A 22,058-nucleotide genomic window follows, 5' to 3' on the forward strand; every position below is an offset into this window, starting at 1 on the left:
CATGATAACAGTATCCCCTCTTTTACTAAGCCCAATAGCATGGGCTGACGCATTAAATGTTCCGATGTCCAAAGGGATTGAATGTGCGTCGAAGCATTTGCCATGCGGCACTTGTGCCCGCGGTTTAGTATAAGGAGGTCTATGTTAGGAGTGCAGCATAATAATGTTTTATTAAGAATTAATAGTAGACGTCCGAAGCATTGCATAAAGGTAAGAAGGGTTTTTTTTAGTATTTATATACCACTTATAACCAAAGTGGTGTACATTCAGGTTCTCAAGCATTTTTCCCTGTCTGTCCTGTCAGTCCTGTCTGTCCTGTCAGTGGCTCACACTCTATCTAATGTACCTGGGGCAATGGGGGATTAAGTGACTTGCCCAGGGTCACAAGGAGCAGTGTGAAATGTGAACCCACAACCTCAGGGTGCTAAGGCTGTGGCACAAACCAGGGGCAAATGGAGGATACTTGCCTAGGGTCACAAGGCACATCAAAGAAAAAAAGGGAGATTTCAGCCCTGGTTTCTGTGGCATTCAGCCCATTATTCCAGCCACTAGAAATGCTTCTTAACTGCAGTAAAATATTATTGCAGATTATGCCTTATCTAATTCGCTCAAATACAAAGATGCCTCCCCATAAAAGCCCCAAACTTTAGTACCAGGAGTTCTCAACCCAGACCTTAGGACATGCCAAGTCACTCTGGTTTTGAAGATATCCACAATGAATATGTATGAGATAAATTTGCATGCACTGCCTCCATTGTGTGCAGATCTATCTCATGCATATTCATTGTGGGCATCCTGAAAAATTGACTGCCATAGTATGTCCCGTGGATTGCAGCTTGAACCCCTCCTTTAAACTGAAAACGACTTGCAAAAGGTAGCCAACGCAATGGCTTAATTCTAATAACCTAATTTGACAACCACCACAAGGAGAATCAAGTTTTTTTTTACCCTTTCTTTGGAAGTACCACAGACTTTACATGCTCTCCTGCGCTCTCCTCACTCTCTAACCACAAAGGATCCTCTGGTCTCATCCATGACTTTCTGAAATTCAGATATTAATTTTGCTTCTACTACCTACATTGGGAAGTATCAAATGTACAATGCTCACTAGGCACTTTTATAACTGAAACTTTTCTTCCACACTTAGGAACTTCTAAGAATATTTGCCACAATGGATCAGACCATAGACCTAGTCCAATATTATCTAGCTTCAACAGTGGTCAAGCCAGGTCACAAGACTCCAAAATCCCAAATAATAAGATTCCATGCTTCCTGGCCCTTGAGGATAAGTAGCTTCTTGCTCCGGATCTATCTTATCCTCCTTTTTATGAAGCTCCGTTAGGTTTTTTTATCGCCAGCCATGGCGGTAAAAGCTCTGACATTCATAGACGTCCTATGTGCATTGAACTTTTACCACCATGGCCTGTGATTATTTTTTTAAAACCCTAACATGGCTTCATAAAATGGGGAAGGGGGGGGGCGGGTTAAAGTTTACCTTTTTAAATTCAGCTCTGTAATGTTGTTGTAAGGATTACAGAGGCTGGAGCTAAAAGTCTTACACAACAGTGAGAAGTAATGGGCAACTTAAACAATTGGAAATGAATGAGTTATTCATCCAAATGATGGCCATATTCATTTGAAAGTGATGATCTAAAATTGATCTTTAAAGAAGCTGAGAATGTTCTGCCCTTTCTAGAAGACTGAGCCATTTTCTTTACTCTCCATCTGCTTATGATGTCTATTGTTTTATTTATTTAATCCAATCTGTATTTCAATTATTTTTGATATTGTGACGATTCTTGGTAGTGTATTTATTCTACACATATTTTTTTCCTATTTTCATTTTTTTCCCTTTTTTCCCCGGTGTGAATATTTGATCTTGATTTAGATGGGATTTTGATTAGATTGATTACATTAAATAGGACTAAATGGTGTATGTGGCAGTTTTCATTTATAAGCACATAAGCAGTGCCTCCGCTGGGTCAGACCAGAGGTCCATCATGCCTAGCAGTCCACACACACGGAGGCCCATCAGGTCCAGGACCTGTGTAGTAGTCCTCTATCCGTACTCTTCTATCCCCTTTTCTTCAGAAAGTTGCCCTATCCCTTCTTGAACCCCAATACTGTACTAGAAACGCCTTCACCGGATCAGACTTTAGGTCCATCTATTCCGGCGACCTGCACATGCGGAGGCCAAGCCAGGTGTTCCCAGAAGGAGACCCTGATTACCCATATCCCTCAATGTGATTTGCAAGGAGGTGTGCATCCAACTTACGCTTGAAACCCAGAATGGTAGTCTCCGTCACCACCTCCTCTGGGAGAGCATTCCAAGCGTCCACCACTCGCTGTGTGAAACAGAACTTCCTGACATTTGTCCTGAGCCTGCTGCCCCTCAGCCTCAGTCCATGACCTCTTGTCTGTGTCACTTTTGACAATGTGACCAACGATGTTTCTTGCTCTGGTGCTGGTCACCTATGAGTTACTGCCCGAGCCCATAATCCCTCGTTTGCAATGCCAAGGGTTCATACTGATGTCCAATATTTAAAGAATTTTGGGAATAATTTTGCATTTTCCAAGTTCAAACATTCCCCCCGAGGGATTAAGAGAGTCAGCCAAGTATAGATTGGAGTCTAGATTGGACAGTATTGGCAACAACATTGTACTAAGGGTTTCATTTTTTGTGCTGGTATATTTATTTAAAACATATATATTCCACATTATCTTAACATTCTAACTGGATCACAATACGAGTAGCACAGTCATAAATAATTGGCACATACAAAACATAGCAGTATCTAAAACATTCATCATAACAAAACTAGTCATAACTTTGTGACTAATTGTATATTATGAGGGTGATTTGAAAAGTTTAGTAAAAAAAAAATCCAAGTTAAACAATATAATCTCCATCGAGGACTATACACATAACCCGCCCCCTCCCCCATTTTTACAAAACCATAGCGTGGTTTTTAGCACCGGCCTTGGCGGTAACAGCTCCGACGCTCATAAGGATTCTATGAGCGTCAGAGCTGTTACTATTGCATCCAGCACTAAAATCCATTCTATGGCTTTGTAAAGGGATAAAATTCTGTTGGAAAGGGTACAGAGGCGAGCCACGAAACTAGTCAAAGGCATGGAGAATTTAAGCTACAAGGAACGCCTCGGAAAACTGGGACTGTTCACCCTCAAAAAGAGAAGACTGCGTGGGGATCTGATAGAGACTTTTAAAATATTATAAGGATTTGATCAAATTGACCAGGAAGCAACATTACTGACATTTTCAGATGTGACACGGACAAGAGGTCATAGTCTGAAATTGAGTGTCAGGAAGTTCTGTTTCACACAACGCGTGGTGGGCGCATGGAATGCTCTCCCGGAGGAGGTGGTGGCAGAGGCTACTGTTCTAGGTTTCAAATGCAAGTTGGATGCACACCTTCTTGCAAATCATATTGAGGGATACGGGAAATCCGGGTCTCCAATTAGGAGCACCTAAATGGGCCTCCAAATGTGCGGATCGCCGGACTAGATGGACCTTGGTCTGATCCGGTGAAGGCGTTTCTTATGTTCTTATGTAAAAAGGGGGGTTAGTCCAGTGAGGTTCCAGTTTTTTGTAAGTTATTTTTCCTACAATACAAAAAAAACCTAGAAACTTACTGGACTATGTATACGAGGGGGTACTGAAAAGTTCTCAACCCAACTAACCAACTTCCTGAATTCTGAGCATTATTTTGCCACTGTAGCTGAAAAGAGTTATCATATTTCATTAAGTGCCAATTTGCAGAAACAAAATTCTATGTTTTGACAATGTTTCAGATCATTGATTGAACATTATCCACCTCATTCTCTTCTTGGTTGGGCTGAGAACAGGACCCAGGCCCATAGCCCACCCTAGCCACTACACTTGTGGTAGAAAGTGTGAACCCACCAAAACCCTACTGTACTGGCATATAGATGATACCCAAAGACGTTAGGGCTACAGAGGTGGTAGACAGTTGGGTATAGTTTTGGGGGTGAGTTTTGGAGGGCTCCTCATACAAGTAAGGGATTTATGGTGGGATATGTACCTGGTACCTTTTATGTGACGTTTACTGCAGTGCAAACCAAAAATTGACCCTGGGTACTCCACAGATCCAAGGAACAGGCGAAAACAAAAAAACAACTGTGGAGAAGATGTCCAAGATGCATGCTTTATTGAAGATACAATCTTTTAATCCACATGATAAAATGTCTAGGACCCAAAGAATGGGAACTAAGGACCCAACACAGTCTGTGTTTCGACTACCCTGTCTTCCTCAGGGGTCCTTGAAAAACCCTAAGGCAAAGAAACGTGGATCAAAGGCTAAATACAGTCCTGCTCGAGGATGCTGTGTAAAGGGTAGTCAAAACATGGACCATGTTGGGTCCTTAGTTCCCATTCTTTGGGTTCTAGACATTTTATTATGTGGATTAAAAGATTGTATCTTCAATAAAGCCTGCATCTTGGACATCTTCTGCACAGTTGTTTTTGTTTTCGCCTGTTTACTGCAGTGCTCCTCATGGGTGACCCACTACTCTGCTGGGATGTCTGTGTGGCCAGTGTACTATAAATGCTGACCCCCCTCCTACATTCAAATGATTTGTTTTGTATGTTGTTTTGTATATTTCTATGTTTTGTTTTTTTTGAAAATGGTCCAAAAAATAGATATACTAAGGGCAAACATGTCTAGAAATGTTCATGATCGAAAAAAAGACATTTTGCGGTTTCAAAAATTTTTCCCTCCCGATTCTCGGGTGTACTTCACAAAAGGTCCAAAGTCGGTCTTAGATGACCCTCAATATCTCCTTTCAATCTTTTTTAGGGCTACAATGTTCTAGGCATTATTCTGGACTATTCCTTAACCTATAACGGCCAAATCAAAGCAGCGACGAGAAAATTATTTTTCAAACTAAGCCAACTGAGAACAATCAGGCCGGTCCTGAAGCAAAACAACTTTAAGACAATCAGTCAACAAATACTACTGCCATTCCTAGACTAATGTAACTCTCTAAACACTGGTATTGCAAAAAAGGAACTCAAAAGACTGCAGACACTTCAGAATACAGTGGCCAGACTGATACTCAGAGCCAGTAAAATGGACTGGGCCACCCCACTTCTAAAAGAACTACACTCACTACCAATAAAGCAAAGAATACAGTTCAAGATGGCATGCATGATCCATAAAACTATATACAGTGAAAACTCCCATGGACTTACTACAAGCATCAAGGTTACACCCTCCTTCCTCAACTCAAGACCAACGCAATGGTTCAAGATCCCCTTCCCATTTCCTCAACATGTCCGACAGAAAAAAAAGATGTTCGAGTCCACATTCAAATTCCAAGCTTTGCACATTTGGAATAAGTTCCCAACATCTCTACGATGGATCTCATCTTACTTCTGTTTCTGGAAGACACTTAAGACATACCTCTTCTCCTCATAAGATAAGATGACTCTAGCCAGTATATCTGTCTCTACTGATCTCTCTTGCCTCATTCACAATTCCTAATGTTAAACACTGTATAAAGTCTTTTGTTAGCCGCATTGAATCCTTGTTGAAAAATTGTGGGATATAAGACCTATATAATGTGGTGAACCGTCAAAAGTGTGCCGGACAAAGGCATGCCGACAGTCCCATGGTGACGTTTGTACGCAGGACAGATGCGTGCTGCCTTTCAGGCCTTCCTGTTTGCACTGTGAGGGGGTGTGGGGGGAACCCTCCCATTAAACTTACAAGTCCTCATGCTCCCGTTCCCCCACTACACTGAAAACTCCCAAATAGCAAAAAACCGGGAGCTTTCATTGTACTGGGGGGATTCCCACCACCAACACCCCCCCATGGGAGCATGAGGACTTGTAAGTTTACTGGGGAACCCACACCCCCACTCACAGCGCAAATGGGAAGGCCTCAAAGCCAAGAACACAGCGGCGCACATTTGTCCTGAGCGCAAATGTCACCATGGGATTGTCGGCACGCCAATGTACCATATAATATAGTAAAAGCAATGTAGCACATGTCCCATTATTTTCAATGCAAATGGTCATGTCTTAATTTAACACACCTAAATTAATCTAGCCTTAAATATGTATCTAAGGAAATGGGGAGGGGGCCTAAGTGACTTACCCAAAGTCACACAAAGCATCAGTGGGATTTGAACCCTAGTTTCACTAGGGATTCAGCCTACCTTTCTAACCATAAGACTACAAGTTAAACTCTGGACCTTTCTGGCAGAGGATGCGGTAAAAGTGATTAGCGTAGCTGGGTTTAAGAAAGGTGTGGACAAGTTCCTAGAGGAAAAGTCCATAGTCTGCTATTGAGACAGACATGGAGAAGCTATGCTTGCCCTGGGATCGGTAGTATGGAATGTTGCTACTATCTGGATTTCTGTTAGGTGCGAGAGGCTGCTGAAAAGTTTTTAGCCCTACCAAGAAAGTTGGGGGCAGTCTCCATTGAGGGCTATACACTTAATCCAGCGATTTTCCACTTTCTTTTGTTCCATATTTTTATGACGGAATGAAAAAAGTGGAAAATGGTATAGCCCTCAATGGATACTGCCCCAACTTTGTTGGTTGGGCTAAGAACTTTTTAGCAGCTTCTTGTAAGCTAATGGCACACTTATTTATTTGAATGGGTATGATCAATTCTAAAAGGTTCATAGACAACGGCGCGAAAGACAAAAGCGCGCGCCGACAATTGAGCGCTGCGCGTGCCGCTGTAAATTACAGTTTTTAGGGGCTCCGACGGGGGGTTTTGTTGGGGAACCCCCCCAGTTTACTTAATAGACATCGCGCCGGCGTTATGGGGAGTTTGGGGGGTTGTAACCCTCCACATTTTACTGTAAACTGAACTTTTTCCCTAAAAACAGGGAAAGTTTTCAGTAAAATGTGGGGGGTTACAACGCCCCCACAACGCAGCACGATGTCTATTAAGTAAAGTGGGGGGGTTCCCCCCCCCACGCCCCCTGTCAGAGCGCTAAAAACAGTAATTTAGAGTGGCGCAGCGGCGCGCGCTGCACTCAATTGTCTGGGCGCACCTTTGTCACGGCGCGCTTTTGACCTGACACCATTCTAAACATAGCTATTGCCTTTTCTGAAACCTGTCTCTCCCCCAGGCACTGTAAGTCTTATATGTAAGACTAGTTCCTGCACTTTCCAATATACATTTTGTAAGACATTGCCAGTTTCGTTTTCAGAAAAAGTTATTGGATTTTGGAAAGTTCAGAATTGTAGGAATAGTTAGGGTATCAGCAAACATCCGAAAAGCTAAACTGGAAAAATTAATTTGTATCTTAGGATACAAATTAATCACATAATGAAATTCCACACAGATGTGCAAAGCTACTGCCAAAAAAGAATAATCCAAAAATTGGATTGTGCTTGTTGCTTCTCCTGATGAGAAGCATTTTCCCCTTAACAATAAAGCCCAAACGATTCTAAGACACCCCAGTAAAGGACAGGTTCAGACAGCCAGGGTACTGGCAATCCCATAGATGCCAAGTGGCCAATGCTCACCCACAGGGGCTACCTGTGCAGATTGGAGTCCATCACCATGGACGGGCAGCACTTCACAGCATACACCGTCCTCCAGAGCTTGTGTTTCACCTTGAAAACGTGCCCAAAGCCCCCACTGCCAATCTTCTCCCAGTCATCTTCAAAATCTTCCCTGCTGAAGACGATCAGGTTACCCAAATGCTGGTCCATCATGGAAACCATGGCAGGAGGATTGTAGCCAGGTTGTTTGTGCGGCTCATGCAAGGATTTAAAAGCCCTAAAACTTCCTGGTTTGTTACTTGCCCGAGCAGAGAGGGTGGAGGAAATCTGAGCTGTGCTGTGGATTTCTGTCTGACAAGTAACATATATAAGGATAACAATTCTTGCACAACTCCATGGCAAAAAAAAAAAAAGTTGAAAGACGCTGGTTCTCAACACAGTCCTGTGAACACAGTTTGCCATGCAGGAAATTCATGACAAATATGCATGAAATAGATTTGTATATCTTGTGCACATCCATTGTGGATATCATGAAAATCTAACTGGCTCGTGTACTTTGGAGGGGTTCTCAACCTCGACCTATAAAATACCTAGCCATTCTGCATAAGATAAATATGCATGCACTGCCTCCATTGTAGGCAAATCTATCTCAGGCATATTCATCATATTGTGGAAAATATGCATATTGTGGGAAACCTGAAACCTGACTACCTGGGTGTGTTCCAAAGACTTAGGGGTCTTTTTATCAGGGCGCGGTAGGAGTTTAACGTGCAGAATACTGCATTGACCAGGTGTTAGTTTTTTTGCTTGCCGCAGGGGTTAGCATGTGATGAAATGTCTGGATTCTCAAAACTCGCCGGTAAGATTCAACGAGTCATTGTAGTGCTTGTAGTGGGAGCGACTTTTATTTTACAGGCGATTCTCAGCATAACAGCATGCAAATTTTATGCACGCTATCTATGCGGAGAACCGCCAATAAAGAGTGGGAGGAAATGTGCCTGGTGCATGCTCAAAAGAGCAAGCACTAAGCACAGCTCCTCCCTCCTCTCAAAGCTGCTCTCCTTGCCCAGATCAACTGAGCTGCAGGTCTCCCCAAGTCCTGTTGGTTCAGCTGATTAACCAGCAGGGAGAGCAGTAGAAAGAAGAGCCCCCTCCCACTGACACCCCCCTCACCTGCCACTGTCCATACCTCCTAACACTCTGAACAAAATCGGCAGGAGGGGCACCCATTCCTCCCTACCGCTGCCACTACCAGGGGTCCCCTGCTGCCGCCATCACCCCCACAACCCCCCTGCCACCTCTGACAGCCACCCTGACACTCCCGATAGGAGGGTGCCCACTTCCTCTTGCCACTGGTGATCCCCACCCCCTGACAACCCCAGCAGAAGGGATGCTCATTCCCTCCCACCGCCGGTGGTTCTGCCTCCTGACAGCCCTGGCAGGAGGGATGCCCACTCACTCCCATCACCGGTATCCCCCCCACGATACCTCCCCCGGTACCTTTCTGATGAAGGCTGGTTGGAGGGGTGCCTACTCATCAAAATGGTGGGTCATCAAAATGGTGGGTCTTCCCCTTCCCGGAGCATGCTGGATGCATTGAGTAGGGGCCTAAGCCTCTGATTGGCCCAGGTACCTAAGGTCCCTCCCATAGGAGGGGCCTTAAGTACCTGGGCCAATCAGGGACTTGGACCCTCTCCTGGTGCATCCTGGGATGTGCTGGGGAGGGGCCTAAGTCTAGGCACCTAAGGCCCCTCCTATAGGAGGGGATTGGGTCAATCAGAGTCTTAGGCCCCTCCCCAGCACATCCCAGGATACACTGGGAAGGGAAAGGCCTTCCATTTTGAAGAGGCGGGCCTGCCAGTTGGAGGGAGAAGGCATCCCTCCAGCCAGCCTCCATTGGAAAGGTATGGGGGGGCTTTGGGGGGAGGATCACTGGCAGCGGGAAGAAGTGGGCATCCCTCCTGCACTACGTATCAGAGGGGTTGTTGGGGGGACAGGGAACCCAGCGGCAGGAGGGGGAGTCTGAGCTGTCAAATCTTACTGTCCTGTCAATGCCTGAACCAATCAGCACTCAGGCATTGATCAGAAAGTAAGGCTACGACAGCTCAGACCCTGTCAGAAAATTTTGCCCGCAAATGTGGCACAACAAAGTTAGAGAATCACCCGGTGATGATAGAGCTTCGCCCAAAGTGCTCCTTTAAATATTGATGAGCCCATTTTACTACCATTTTAATATTAATGCCCTCGTTGTATTATATTTAGAGTCGGAAACTGCTAGGAAGCTCGGAAAAGGCTATTCTGATAATCGGTTGGTACAATACTGGCACGCTAAACCGTCTGGAACCAGTTTAGCAACCATCGTTAAGGGCACGGTAAGTTTTGAGAATCTAGCCCTTAGTTGAGAACTCCTACCGTAGTACAATCAATGGTAATTTGATATAATAAAATAAATAAATAATAAGGTAGCAAGGGTTCCAGTGAGAAAACAGATGTTAGCCTCTGAAAGCAAATCAAGAATTCTATTTAGTGCATTAAAAACAATTAAAAATTCTATTTAGTGCATTAAAAGTGATTCCTTCTTATTTGTTAATCTTTATTTGGTAGCATTCAAATGGACTAACACAAAAAGAACATTACCCAAGAGTTTGGAGTCAGTGACCTGGCAAGGTAATTCCCAATAAGCATGGCTAAATGTGCAACCAACACTGCATGAGAGACGGAATGTAGAAGAACTGACAGGGCCACAAAAAATGATAAAGGAATGGGAAGCATAGGACTGGAGCAAGCTTTCTTTCTTTAGATTTATCAACCTTTTTTATGAAGAAATTCACCTAAGGCAGTGTGTATAAAACTTGCAATTTTGTTAAAAACATAACAACAGTAAAATGACTCGTACAGTAAATACAATCAATGAAAGAGATAGACAAGTTGAATTCTAACAATAGAAACAACATGAGTGAGGCTTATTTTCAAAGCACTTTCAAAAGCACTTAGACACACAAAGTACCGTACGTTACTATGGTACTTTGTGTGTCTAAGTGCTTTGAAAATATCTAAGTACATGTACTTTGAAAGTGTCTAGTTCTTTGAAAACGATCCTCAGTTCTTTGTGTGTCTACGTGCTTTGAAAATGAGCCCCCTAGTGTCAGAAATATATATACATTAAAACAGCACAGTAGAACATTCATATAAATGAAATATGATAAATATCATCAGGGTATAATGGTACATAATAATAGGCAGCAAAGAGGAACATTCATATAACATAGATATGATAGTTGTGAGTCAGCACAATACAAATATACCATAAATCCCATCTCCCTTTCTTCCCTTCACAATACATTTCTCAATAATGGGTGGCCCAAGTGTCAAATATTAACAAATTACTTTTGCATGATTAACAGATAGTGTGAACAAAAGCCATCAGTTAAACCATTTGTTTTATCTTTTTGTAAGTATGAAGCGATTCAACAGTAAGAAGCCAAATCTCTCAATAAAAGTTAATGGGGAATCACTACCATCATTGGTCCACTTCTGGTAAAATTCCTAAAAATAGGTAAAAATAGATATACTATTTAACTTATCCCCCCCAAAATACAAATGACACTAATATAAATTTGTTATTAAGAGAACGCACTTATCTTTCAACACCAATGGTGTGTTACTGCATCACAATAAGCTGATAACACTCAAGCTGAGTTAGCATAAACTTGAAAAATGGCCAAACTGAATCAACAGCAAGGCCCTGTTTTGATATTGTGTCAGAGACTGCCATTAAAAGCTGTATAATATGTTGGCTTTCCCATAAAACATGCTTATGTGATGGTGCTTTCTCAAGAAATTGTTCCTACCTACCAGGCTTTTTTTTTTTTTTTTGAAGCACAATACAAAAGGCACACATTGGAGCAAATAGGCACACATTGGAGCAATCAAATAATATCCCCGCGGTTAACCATGTAAATCCATCCCCATGTCATTCATTAAGGAGAGAGGGAAGACTCAAGTGTATGAATGGGCACAACCACTGACCCTCAAGCCTTGCATTGAAGAATGCTTGTGTAAAAGGACTGAGGTTCAGATAGACACTAAAGAATGACACGGAATGGTTAGAACATAAGATCATAAGTGTTGCCATACTGGGACAAACTGAAGGTCCATCAAGCCCAGTATCCTGTTTCCAGCAGTGGCCAACCCAGGTCCCAAGTACCTGGCAGAAACCCAAAGAGTAGCAACATTCCAGAGATGAGATTGTGATGTCATAATACTTCATTCCACCAATGCCTAAAAGTCAGCCTGATCAGTGATGTCACAATGGGTTCTTTATCCTACATTTGGCTCAAATAAGAATTAGAGTATGAATGGGCACAGCCACTGACCCTCAAGCCTTGCATTGAAGAATGCTGGTGTGGAAGGACTGAAGTTGAGATAGATACTAAAGAATGAAATTGGATGGTTTCCTGCAGTTATCTGCGGGAATGGGGAATGGGCCAAATTTTGCCACCATGTCATTCTCTATATGATGCTCAAAATATCAGTACAATACAATGAAACATCTTAATAGGCAGCCAAGAGGGAAAAATGCAATTGAGACATATGACACATAGACAAGATGAGTAAAACAGAGTCATTGGGATAAATGGATGGGTGACTAATTTGAAGACAAATTATACGTACAGTTGAATAAGATATATGAATGTGGTCATAGTTACAGAGAATGTGGCAAGCCAGTCCAGATGCAGAGTGAGTAGATAATCAGTCACGACACGACATGTATCAAAGGCCTGAAAGATGAGCCAGGCTTTCACATGCTTTCTGAAATAGGCATAGATCACCAACCCACTCCAGCCCCCAAGAATGAGTTCCAGAATATGGGGGCTATTCCCCATATCCTTTTCTCTTCTTTTCCTCTTTCCTGATTTTATTGTAGTTTTCTATTTTTTTTAATATAGTTTTTATATTGTACACCACCTTGAACTATGGAATGCTGCTACTATTTGGGTTTTTGCCAGGTACTTGTGACTTGGATTGGCCTCCTCGAAGACGGGATACTGGGCTAGGTGGACCACTGGTCTGATCCAGTAAGGCTATTCTTATGTTCTTAAGATAAAGTATTATATCAAACTCTCATTAAACATTAACATAAACATAAGTCTGAGAAATCTTACTGGCAGGTACCACCTCATGAAATTTCTATTGTCAAGAGTACCATTAGTAATGTTTTTTGAGAGGACTTTAGGAGGGCTAACTTATTCTTTAGGTACTTTGGCCCATATTGTGTGAAGGCCTTAAAAATCAAACAGAATTTGAAATTTGGCCCTATAGTGTAGTGCAGTTTTTGCAGGAAGGATATGCAGTAAGGGAATGGTGTGGTTACACTGCAGCATTCTGAAATAGTTGGATCTTATGCCGACTCATTTTGGTCCGACCAACATACAGAGTATTACAGTAGTCTAGTTGTGATTTTTATCATGGCATGGACCACTGTATTGAGACTTCTCATTTTAATATATGTTCAGTTCTCCATTACTCTCAAAACAATGAACACAACAACCTCCAGTTATTTATGCTGAATATTGGCCAATGATAGAAGGTTGCAGGGGAGCTAGAAATTTTACAGCTCTTCCCTGCATAGCCACAATGAGTTTTTCCCGCAGCTTCTGAGGCCTTTTTTCCTCCGCAGAAGGATTGTGTTAGCATGGCATAATAATAATATTCTCAAGAATACTGGTGGAAGTTATTAAATATCCAGAAATGACCATAAGGCAAAACAATAATGCTTCTGATATTAATTGTATCGCAAACCTACCCGGGGAAGGGAAAGACATCAAACGCCCAAGTGTTAGAAGTGCTAAAAGCAAAAACACTTTAGTAGGGCCATGAACATCATCATTGGTCAAAAAAACTCCAGTTTGTTTTTTCTTTTTTTTTATTTGTGTTAATTAAATCTAATTTTATGTGCATTAAAAAAGCATTAACAAATGATCAGTATCACTTTCAATAGAACCTTTTCACGTTTGATTTCAGATATCTGCCACTGAATAATAAGAATAGCACTTAACTTGCTCCCGACGGAACTTTGGCCTGTCCATTTCACTCCTGTGCTTATTCAACGATATAGTTAAGACTGTTTATTCAATCAACTTTAAGTGCACTGGTTGCTTTATTCAAAAGCCGACTGCATTTTGCCTCCGTTATGGTTTTGCCTTATAATAATAATATTCAACCTAAATAATTGGAGGCTGTTGTGTAGTTTGTAGACAGTTCTCCATTACTGCATCTTTCATGCTAAAAGATTGAATAGTATCCCATTTGGATAGTTTCTACATTTGAAAATATTATATACAGACTTTATTACTTTTGAAAAACATTCAGTTCAGATGCAGCAAGCATAGTTTTAAACAAAGAGGTTACCCTAAACGTATCATACATTGAGCTTATAAACGATCTAGAAATGCTCATAGTCAATGGCTTCTTCAAAAGCCTCAAGAATTATTACAATCAAGGATTGCAGGATTACATGTGTGCTATTGTATTCCCAACAGGTAGATTTTAAAAGAAAGTGATATTGAAATACTGCTCAGTTTTAAAATTACATTCATTTTTTGATAGAAACCCTAGGTTTGCATTCACTGGAGGCCCAAATATGTATAGGTGAGATATTGTCAATTCATAGGAATCTTAACATGGAACATTCACCTGTGAAAAGGCACTTTCAATGAGTCAAATATATTTATTGCCAATATGCTATAATAGATTACCGGGTAATCAATTATTGTCCTATAATAGGGAGAGTGTTTTATTAACATCAGGGAGAGTGTTTTAACGATTGCACACAGACTGTAATTCTGAGCAGTTTGTTTACACAATTCAGTGTCCGTGCCAATTATAGCGCATTGGCCAGACAAAATGTAAAATTAAACAATGCACAGTTAGCTTAGCGAGGTTTAAAAAAGGTTTGAATAATTTCCTAAAAGACACGTCCATAGGCCATTATTGAGTTGGCTTGGGGAAATCCACTGTTTATTCCTAGGATAAGCAACATAAAATCAGTTTTACTATTTGGGATCTAGCTAGGTACTTGGGACGTGGGTTGGTCACTGTTGGAAACAGGATACTGGGCAAACAGAATGCTAGGAATGATTAAGAAGGGGATCACAAACAGATCTGAGAAAGTTATCATGCCACTGTACGAGCCATGGTACACCCCTACCTGGAATACTGCATCCAACACTGGTCGCCGTACATAAAAAAGGACATAGTACTATTCGAAAGGGTCCAGAGAAGAGCGACAAAAATGGTTAAGGGACTGGAGGAGTTGCCGTACAGTGAGAGATTAGAGAAACTGGGCCTCTTCTCCCTTGAAAAGAGGAGACTGAGAGGGGACATGATCGAAACATTCAAGATATTGAAGGGAATTGACTTAGTAGAGAGATTGTTCACCTTCTCCGAAGTGAAGAGAATGAGAGGGCACTCTCTAAAGTTAAAAGGGAATAGATTCTGTACAAACGTAAAGAAGTTCTTCTTCACCCAGAGAGAGGTAGAAATCTGGAACGCTCTTCCAGAGGCTGTTATAGGGGAAAGCACCCTTCAGGGACTCATGAAAAGGTTAGAAAAGTTCCTGCTGGACCAGAACATACACAGGTAAGACTATACTCAAATAGGACACCAGTCTTTGACCTAAGGGCCGCCGCATGAGCGGACTGCTGGACACGATGGACCACTTGTCTGACCCAGCAGTGGCAAATCTTATGGGCTTGATGGACCTTCAGTCTGTCCCAGTATGGCAATTCTTATGTTCTTATGAAAAGAGATATCATTGTTCATATTACGAGATATGATTGACATCTACAAAATTCTGAGTGGAGTAGAATGGGTACAAGTAGATCCATTTTTCACTCCATCAAAAATTACTAAGACTAGAGGACACTCAATGAAATTACAGGGAAATACTTTTTAAAACCAATAGGAGGAAATATTTTTTCACTCAGAGAATAGTTAGGCTCTGGAACGCATTGTCAGAGGATGTGGTAAGAGTGGTTAACATAGCTGGTTTTAAAAAAGGTTTGGACAGGTCCATAGGTACTATTTGGGATTTTGCCAGGTACTTGTGACCTTGATTGGCCACTGTGAAAATGGGATACTGGACTAGATGAACCACGGGTCTGACCCACTAAGGCTATTCTTATGTTCTTATTGAGCCCATATACCTTCTAGATCTGCCCCGACTCCAACACTTATTGCCTCAGAACCAACCAGATAGTGCAGTAGTGGTCAGAGGGGATATTCAGTGGCACTTAATTGCTGATATTCTGGATATCACTTATGCTATTTTGATATTCTGGATATAAGTTCTTTAATGTCATCATTTTAGTTGTAATTATTATGGCCTTCTTTTATTACGAGTGTTGGTGAGTGCCACATGGCAACCTTACTGAAGCCTATAGGGATTTAAAGGGCTTTGGTGTGGTTACCATACTCACGCTAATTGCCTTAGTAAAAGGGGGCCTATGTAAGTGATGAGGGGTTGTTGTTTTTGGGTTGTTGTTTTTTTATATTGATTGTATTGTGTTATGAATGTAATGTGTAATCTACCTAGAAACTAAAGCAATAGCAATCTAAATATTAATTTGTTGCTCCTGAATATGCCCATCTGGACCATCAATTTGGGTTTAAGTAGGCAGGAATCTTTCCTGTCTGCTTAAACCCTTTTGAATTAAATCCCACTGTATTTTACACTTTACAAGTGTGTTAATTTTTTTCATAGTATTCAGAAGGCTCTCTCTTATTAGCTTCTGTATTAAAATAAACTAAACAGCACGTGTGGTGGGACTGCAGAAGAATTCAGGATCATCAGAAATGACAGGTCAGGTGATTACTTGTCCAGGATGGCAGCCTAAGGACAAGAGAAAGCCAGATCACTATTACTCTATGACTGCCAGCAGCCTCCCATACAGCCACTGTCATCACCCCCTTCCTCTAGTGTGTTATCAGATGGGCCACTCTTGACCATCCATTTTGCTGAGTAATATTCCTGAGAGAAAGACAAGGAGTGGATAGCATAGCTGGTTTTAAGAAAGGATTGGAGACAATTCCCATAGTCTGTTATTGAGAAAGACATGGGGGAAGCCACTGCTTGCCCTGGATCTGTAGCATAGAATATTGCTACTCCTTGGGTTTTGGCTAGGTACTAGTGACTTGGATTGGCTACCGTAAAAACAGACTACTGGTCTTGATGGACCATTGGTCTGACCCAGTAAGGCTATTCTTATGTTCTTATGACCTCAAAAACATAGCAGATATACCCTCCCTTTTATGAAGCCATGTTAGTTTTTTTTTTATCACTAGCTGTGTCAGTATTAGCTCTGACACTCATAGGAATTCTATGAGCAACGGAACTAATATTGTTGTGGACGGCATTAAAAACCCTTAACAAGGCTTTGTAAAATGTGTGTGTGTGTTTGAGGGGGGGATAGTTTGGAAAAATAATCATTTTCCTAATTTCAAAAACCTAAAACCCTTCTGGTCAACAAGCAAAAGCACCACTGCTAACCCCAAAGAGCTTGTAAAAAAAAATGTTGCAACTATCAAATACATACATTTTGCCTTAGTAAAGTGATATATGGCCAAAGTTTATACTATTAATCTGTGCAGGGCTCAGGAGCATTTTGGGGTAGGGCCAAATTTATGTAGATAGTGGTAATATTCAGTTACCATCTAGATAACTTATCCATCTTAGTGGACTATATAAACAGCACTTCTAACTTAAATGGTTAACTTGTCTGCATATTCAGCAGTTAAACAGGCTGGCTCAATATTCATTTACAGATATTCAGATAACTTATCTGGATATCTTTATGTGAGAAATGTCCACCCTAAACAAGAATGGAAAAAATTAGCGTTTAAAATTTTAGAAAATAAAGTTGTATCAGTTTTGCTAATTGAAACAATAAACTGCTCCTTTTATGCCGCAGGCAGTCCCAGGCTCCAAATGTTCTCATCCATAATATATTCTTCATTGCTTCATTCTAGTATACATTAATATTATCTTTAATCACAGCAGCAGTCAGATATTTAGAGGCTCCTGTTGATTTTAAGCCTGGCAAATGCATCCTCGCTAAAATCACATGCGGCCAGGCACATTATGAACAATTAGAGGCTTGTTTAGTAAAGCACACTAAGCAGTTTTCATGTAAATTAGTGCACTCTATGTGCGATTTATTAATTGGTACCCAAAATTAGACACCGGGTAGATCTGTGCTAAGCTACCATTATATAAAGAAATCCCATTCCCTTCTCCTCCACTGTTAACTTCAGACTACAGTATACGCCTGGCCTTATTCAAGCCCACTTTTTCAAGGTTGCTTATAACTCATAACCCCTTTGTCCTAAAGCACCCGCTGTAGCTTCCTTGTGACCCTGGGCAGATCACTTAGCACTCCGTTGCCCCAAGTACAAAAATGAAAGATTAGGTTACTTACCTCTGTTAATCTTCTTTCTTGTAAATAGACACTGGAATTTTCACCAGTGGGTTTATGTATCCTCTCTAGCTCTGAGCTGGAGGTACTCCAAACCAAACCTTTAGCCCCAACCTAGGTGTATACATCCTGTCACATGCCTTAGAATTCCAGTCTATACAAAAGCCAGGTACAGCTAAGAAAAAAAACAGGAAATACCAGAAAGGAAAGAGAACAAAACAGAACAATTAGTGTCAAAAGGCCAAACCATGCATAACTTGAAATTGGAACAATGTTAAAGAACAGTATAACATTGAAGAAGAAACACAGCCTGAGGGCGCAAGCGGGGTTACCACCCCGGGATCCTTCTAACCTCTCCCCAACCCTACATAGAAGGGACCAGAAGAGAGTCTCAGGGAGGCTGGTCAAGACAGACATCCACTTACCAGGTACTGTCAGGCGAGCTGCGAATCAGACAGAAGGGTTTGAGCGGGTGAGAAGATCCCAGAGTCTATTTACAAGAAAGAAGATTAGCAGAGGTAAATAACCTAATCTTTCATTCTTGTACAATAAACTCTGGAATCTTCACCAGAGGGACATATCAAAGCAGTCCCCAACACATCGGGGAGCCCCGATGAACTCGCCACCAGAACCAAAGCCCCCAAAGCAGCAGCTTGCTTAGCCGCCATATTAAATTGGTAAAACTTGGCAAAGGCATGAATTGAGGCCCAAGTGGCCGCTCTGCAAATCTCCTCAGGAGAAACAGCGGAAGACGCGGCTCAAGAGGAAGCCACTCCTCTGGTAGAGAGAGCTCTCACCCCAAGGGGAGGCCTTTTCCCTGCTGGCACATAAGCAGCGGAAATGGCTGCATGTGTCCATTTAGAGATGGAAGCCCTAGAAGCAGGCCAGCCCTTGAGAGCCGGACCTGCCAGGCAAACAGACGGTCCGAAAGATGGAAGTCATTGGAGACCTCCAGGTATCTCAGAAGGAGATGCCGGACATCCAGAGACCACAACACAGAGGGAAGGCGGGCAACCAAACTTCTTGATTGTTAAGGAACAGGGAAAACACCTTCGGGAGAAAGGAAGACATCAGACTGCCAGAAAACCCCAAAATCCAAGATGCGGAGAAAGGAGCTCGGCACGAAAAAGCCTGAAATGCCGACACACTATGTGCAGACAGGACCGCTACAAGAAACACGGTCCTGATGGCAAGATCTGTCAGAGAGATCGATCTAGGGGTTTGGAGGGTGGACTAGCCAGTGAATGCAGAACCCAGTTCAAATCCCATATGGGACAAGGCATCCTGAAAGGAGGCTGCAGCCTCCCCACCCCACCCCCGAAAGCGGTCAATATCTAGAAGAGACTGGTCAGACTTGCACGTCTGTGTCTGTATATGGCCATTTGGTGGAGGATGGGCTGGGGTGGGCTTCAATGGCTGGGATGGTGTAGATGGGCTGGAGTAGGTTTTAACGGAGATTTCGGCAGTTGGAACCCAAGCACAGTACCAGGTAAAGCTTTGGATTCTTGTCCAGAAATAGCTAAGAAGAAAAAATTTAAATTGAATCAGATTGGGCTGACTGGATGGACCATTCGGATCTTTATCTGCCATCATCTACTATGTTACTATGACCCCAGAGAACCCCCGAGAGCAGCGGGACCCAAACACGAAAGTCCTGCAACTGGACACGGAGCGAAGACACAGTATACACCTAGGGAGGGGCTAAAGGTTTGGTTTGAAGTACCTGCAGCTCAGAGCTAGAGAGGATACATAAACCCATTGGTGAAGATTCCAGAGTTTATCGTACAAGAACTTAAACTGTGATCCCGGTAGGGACAGAGATAGTACCTGCATATGATCTGTACAGTGCTGCGTACGCCTAGCAGTGCTATAGAAATGATTAATAGTAGTAGTTGTAGCGCCCTTTCTAGAATACGAGTATGAGGGGGTGCTGATAAGTTCTCAGCCTGACCAAAAAGAGAATGTGGATATGGTTCAATCAATGATCTGAAACAATGTCAAAACAGAGAATTTTGTTTCTGCAAATTGGCACTTAACAAAATAAGATAACACTCTTTTCAGCTACACTGGCAAAATGCTCAGAATTGAAGTTGGTTGGTTGGGCTGAGAACATTTCAGCACCCCCTCGTACTAATTTAGCCCTTAATTTTGGACACCAGCATTTACACCTGCCAAAAGCTGGTGTTAATCCTAGCACCCAAATTATGGCAGGTAGGTATGCAAATGACAGTATTCTAGAGTATTCGAACACAAGAGTCGTGAAGAAGAGATGTCGCCATCCAGGATAGTTTTCATCAACCAGAATCTTTATTGGGTCTTCTTTTTTTTTTTGTCTGGACTCAATAAACATTCTGGTTAATGAAAAATATCCTGGTTGGCGACGACACCTCTTCATGACTCTCGTGTTTGCGTATTCCTTCCCATCGTGGAGGTATCCTTCTGTTCCTTTTTAGTATTCTACAGTATAGCATCATGTCTAATTTCTGGAAACACCCCCTGATCTGCCCACGCCCTTTTGGAGTTGCACACTATGAAATGTAGGTGCACATTTTATAGAATAGTGCCTAGGACAGATGCACATGTACTGTAGCTCCAAGTTGCTGCCAATTAACTTCAATTATTGATGCCTCATTATTTAATTAATTTGCATGCAGATTTGTGATCAGCACCCATATTTGCGCATCCAAATTCAGGCAATCTATATAGAATTTGGTAGATAGGGGCAATTTTTTAGAGCATGCTAAAAGCTATTTTTACCCTGAGATGGCTATGATCTCTGGGTGCAATTCAGAAATCAGCTAGGTCAGTACCAGCAGGTTGGTGGGAACCAGACACTGTCCATCAAGGCCACTGAATCCTAGTATGCTAGATATTCAGGCCAAAGCCGTTGCTGGACTGGGCAGTAGATTAAGTATAGTTGTCCATACAGCATGACAGAAAAATCTAAACCTGACTTGGAGGAATACCCTAATACCCTGCAGAAGACTGTAATCAAGTTTCAAGTTTATTTAAAAATTTGATTTGATTGCAAAATCATAATCCAATGCAATTTGCAAATAACGATAAAATTGGGGTAAAAAAAACAAACAAAACCACATTGATTAAACCAGACAGTTTATACAACTTTTGACCAACCAAACACAACAGGGGAAAAAAGGATTAAATACAATTTGTAAACAAAATAAAAAGTGCATAGGTAATGAAACAATAGGATGGGAAAAGGTTGCCCGCTCAATTTTCACTTAACAGCATTATTAGTCCGCTAAAGAGTATCTTGATTACATAGAATTCAAATAACTCAGTTAAAGGCGTCCTTTAAAAGCCAGCTTTCAGGAGACCTTTGAACTTACTAAGTAATTTTTCTTCCCTTATATTGATTGGGAGCGAATTCCAAATTTGAGGGGCCGTGCCCCTCCTTGAATAAATGAGTCTTAGTGAAGGGACTAAGAGGAGAGATTTTTCTTCAGATCTTAAAGATTTTGTGGGGATATAAGGGATTAAAAGCCTTTCTAAGAATGCAGAAGCTTTGTTCGTTAAAGTTTTGTGTGCAAGTAATGCTATTTTATATGTAATTCTATGATTTACAGGTAATCAATGCTTTTCCTTTAGGAGTAGAGTTATATGATTCTGGGGAGCTGGGTTCAATCAATTCCCAGTGCAGCTCCTTGTGACCCTGGCCAAATCACTTAACTCTCCATTTTGCCAGATACAAAAAATATCTTAGATGGAAGGAATCACGAGTAGATCGGAGAAAGTTATAATGCCACTTTATAGAGCAATGGTCAGACCACACTTGGTCAGACTTGGAATACTGTGTCCAACATTGGCCTCCCAACCTAAAGAAGGAGGGTGGAGAGGGTGCAGAGATGAGCAACAAAGCTAATAAAAGTTATGGAGAACTTGAAATACGAGGAACGACTTAAGAGACTGGGATTGTTCTCCCTTGAGAAAAGGAGACTGCGAGGGGATATGATCGAGACTTTCAAAATACTGAAAGGAATTGACAAAATAGAGCAGGAAAAAAAATTATTTACAATGTCCAATGTGACACGGACAAGAGGACATAGACTGAAGCT

At 41.8% G+C, this 22,058-nt stretch overlaps 1 protein-coding gene across 2 annotated transcripts in view; it reads right to left on the reverse strand.

Moving 5' to 3' along the window:
- The window catches only part of ANKK1 (ankyrin repeat and kinase domain containing 1), a 45,950-nt gene extending 38,143 nt beyond the window's left edge, over positions 1-7,807 (reverse strand). Inside the window, exon 1 of one of the 2 annotated variants that reach the window (XM_033918457.1) lies at positions 7,542-7,807. In XM_033918457.1, the coding sequence (XP_033774348.1) occupies positions 7,542-7,729 (188 nt within the window). In that variant the 5' untranslated portion in view covers positions 7,730-7,807. Of the gene's footprint in view, positions 1-7,528 lie in introns of both variants that reach the window. The other variant, XM_033918458.1, reaches the window with a different exon arrangement.
- Positions 7,808-22,058: the final 14,251 nt, after the last annotated feature.

The sequence above is a fragment of the Geotrypetes seraphini genome, chromosome 13 (genome assembly GCF_902459505.1).
Source record: "Geotrypetes seraphini chromosome 13, aGeoSer1.1, whole genome shotgun sequence".
NCBI classification, from domain to species: Eukaryota; Metazoa; Chordata; class Amphibia; order Gymnophiona; family Dermophiidae; genus Geotrypetes; species Geotrypetes seraphini.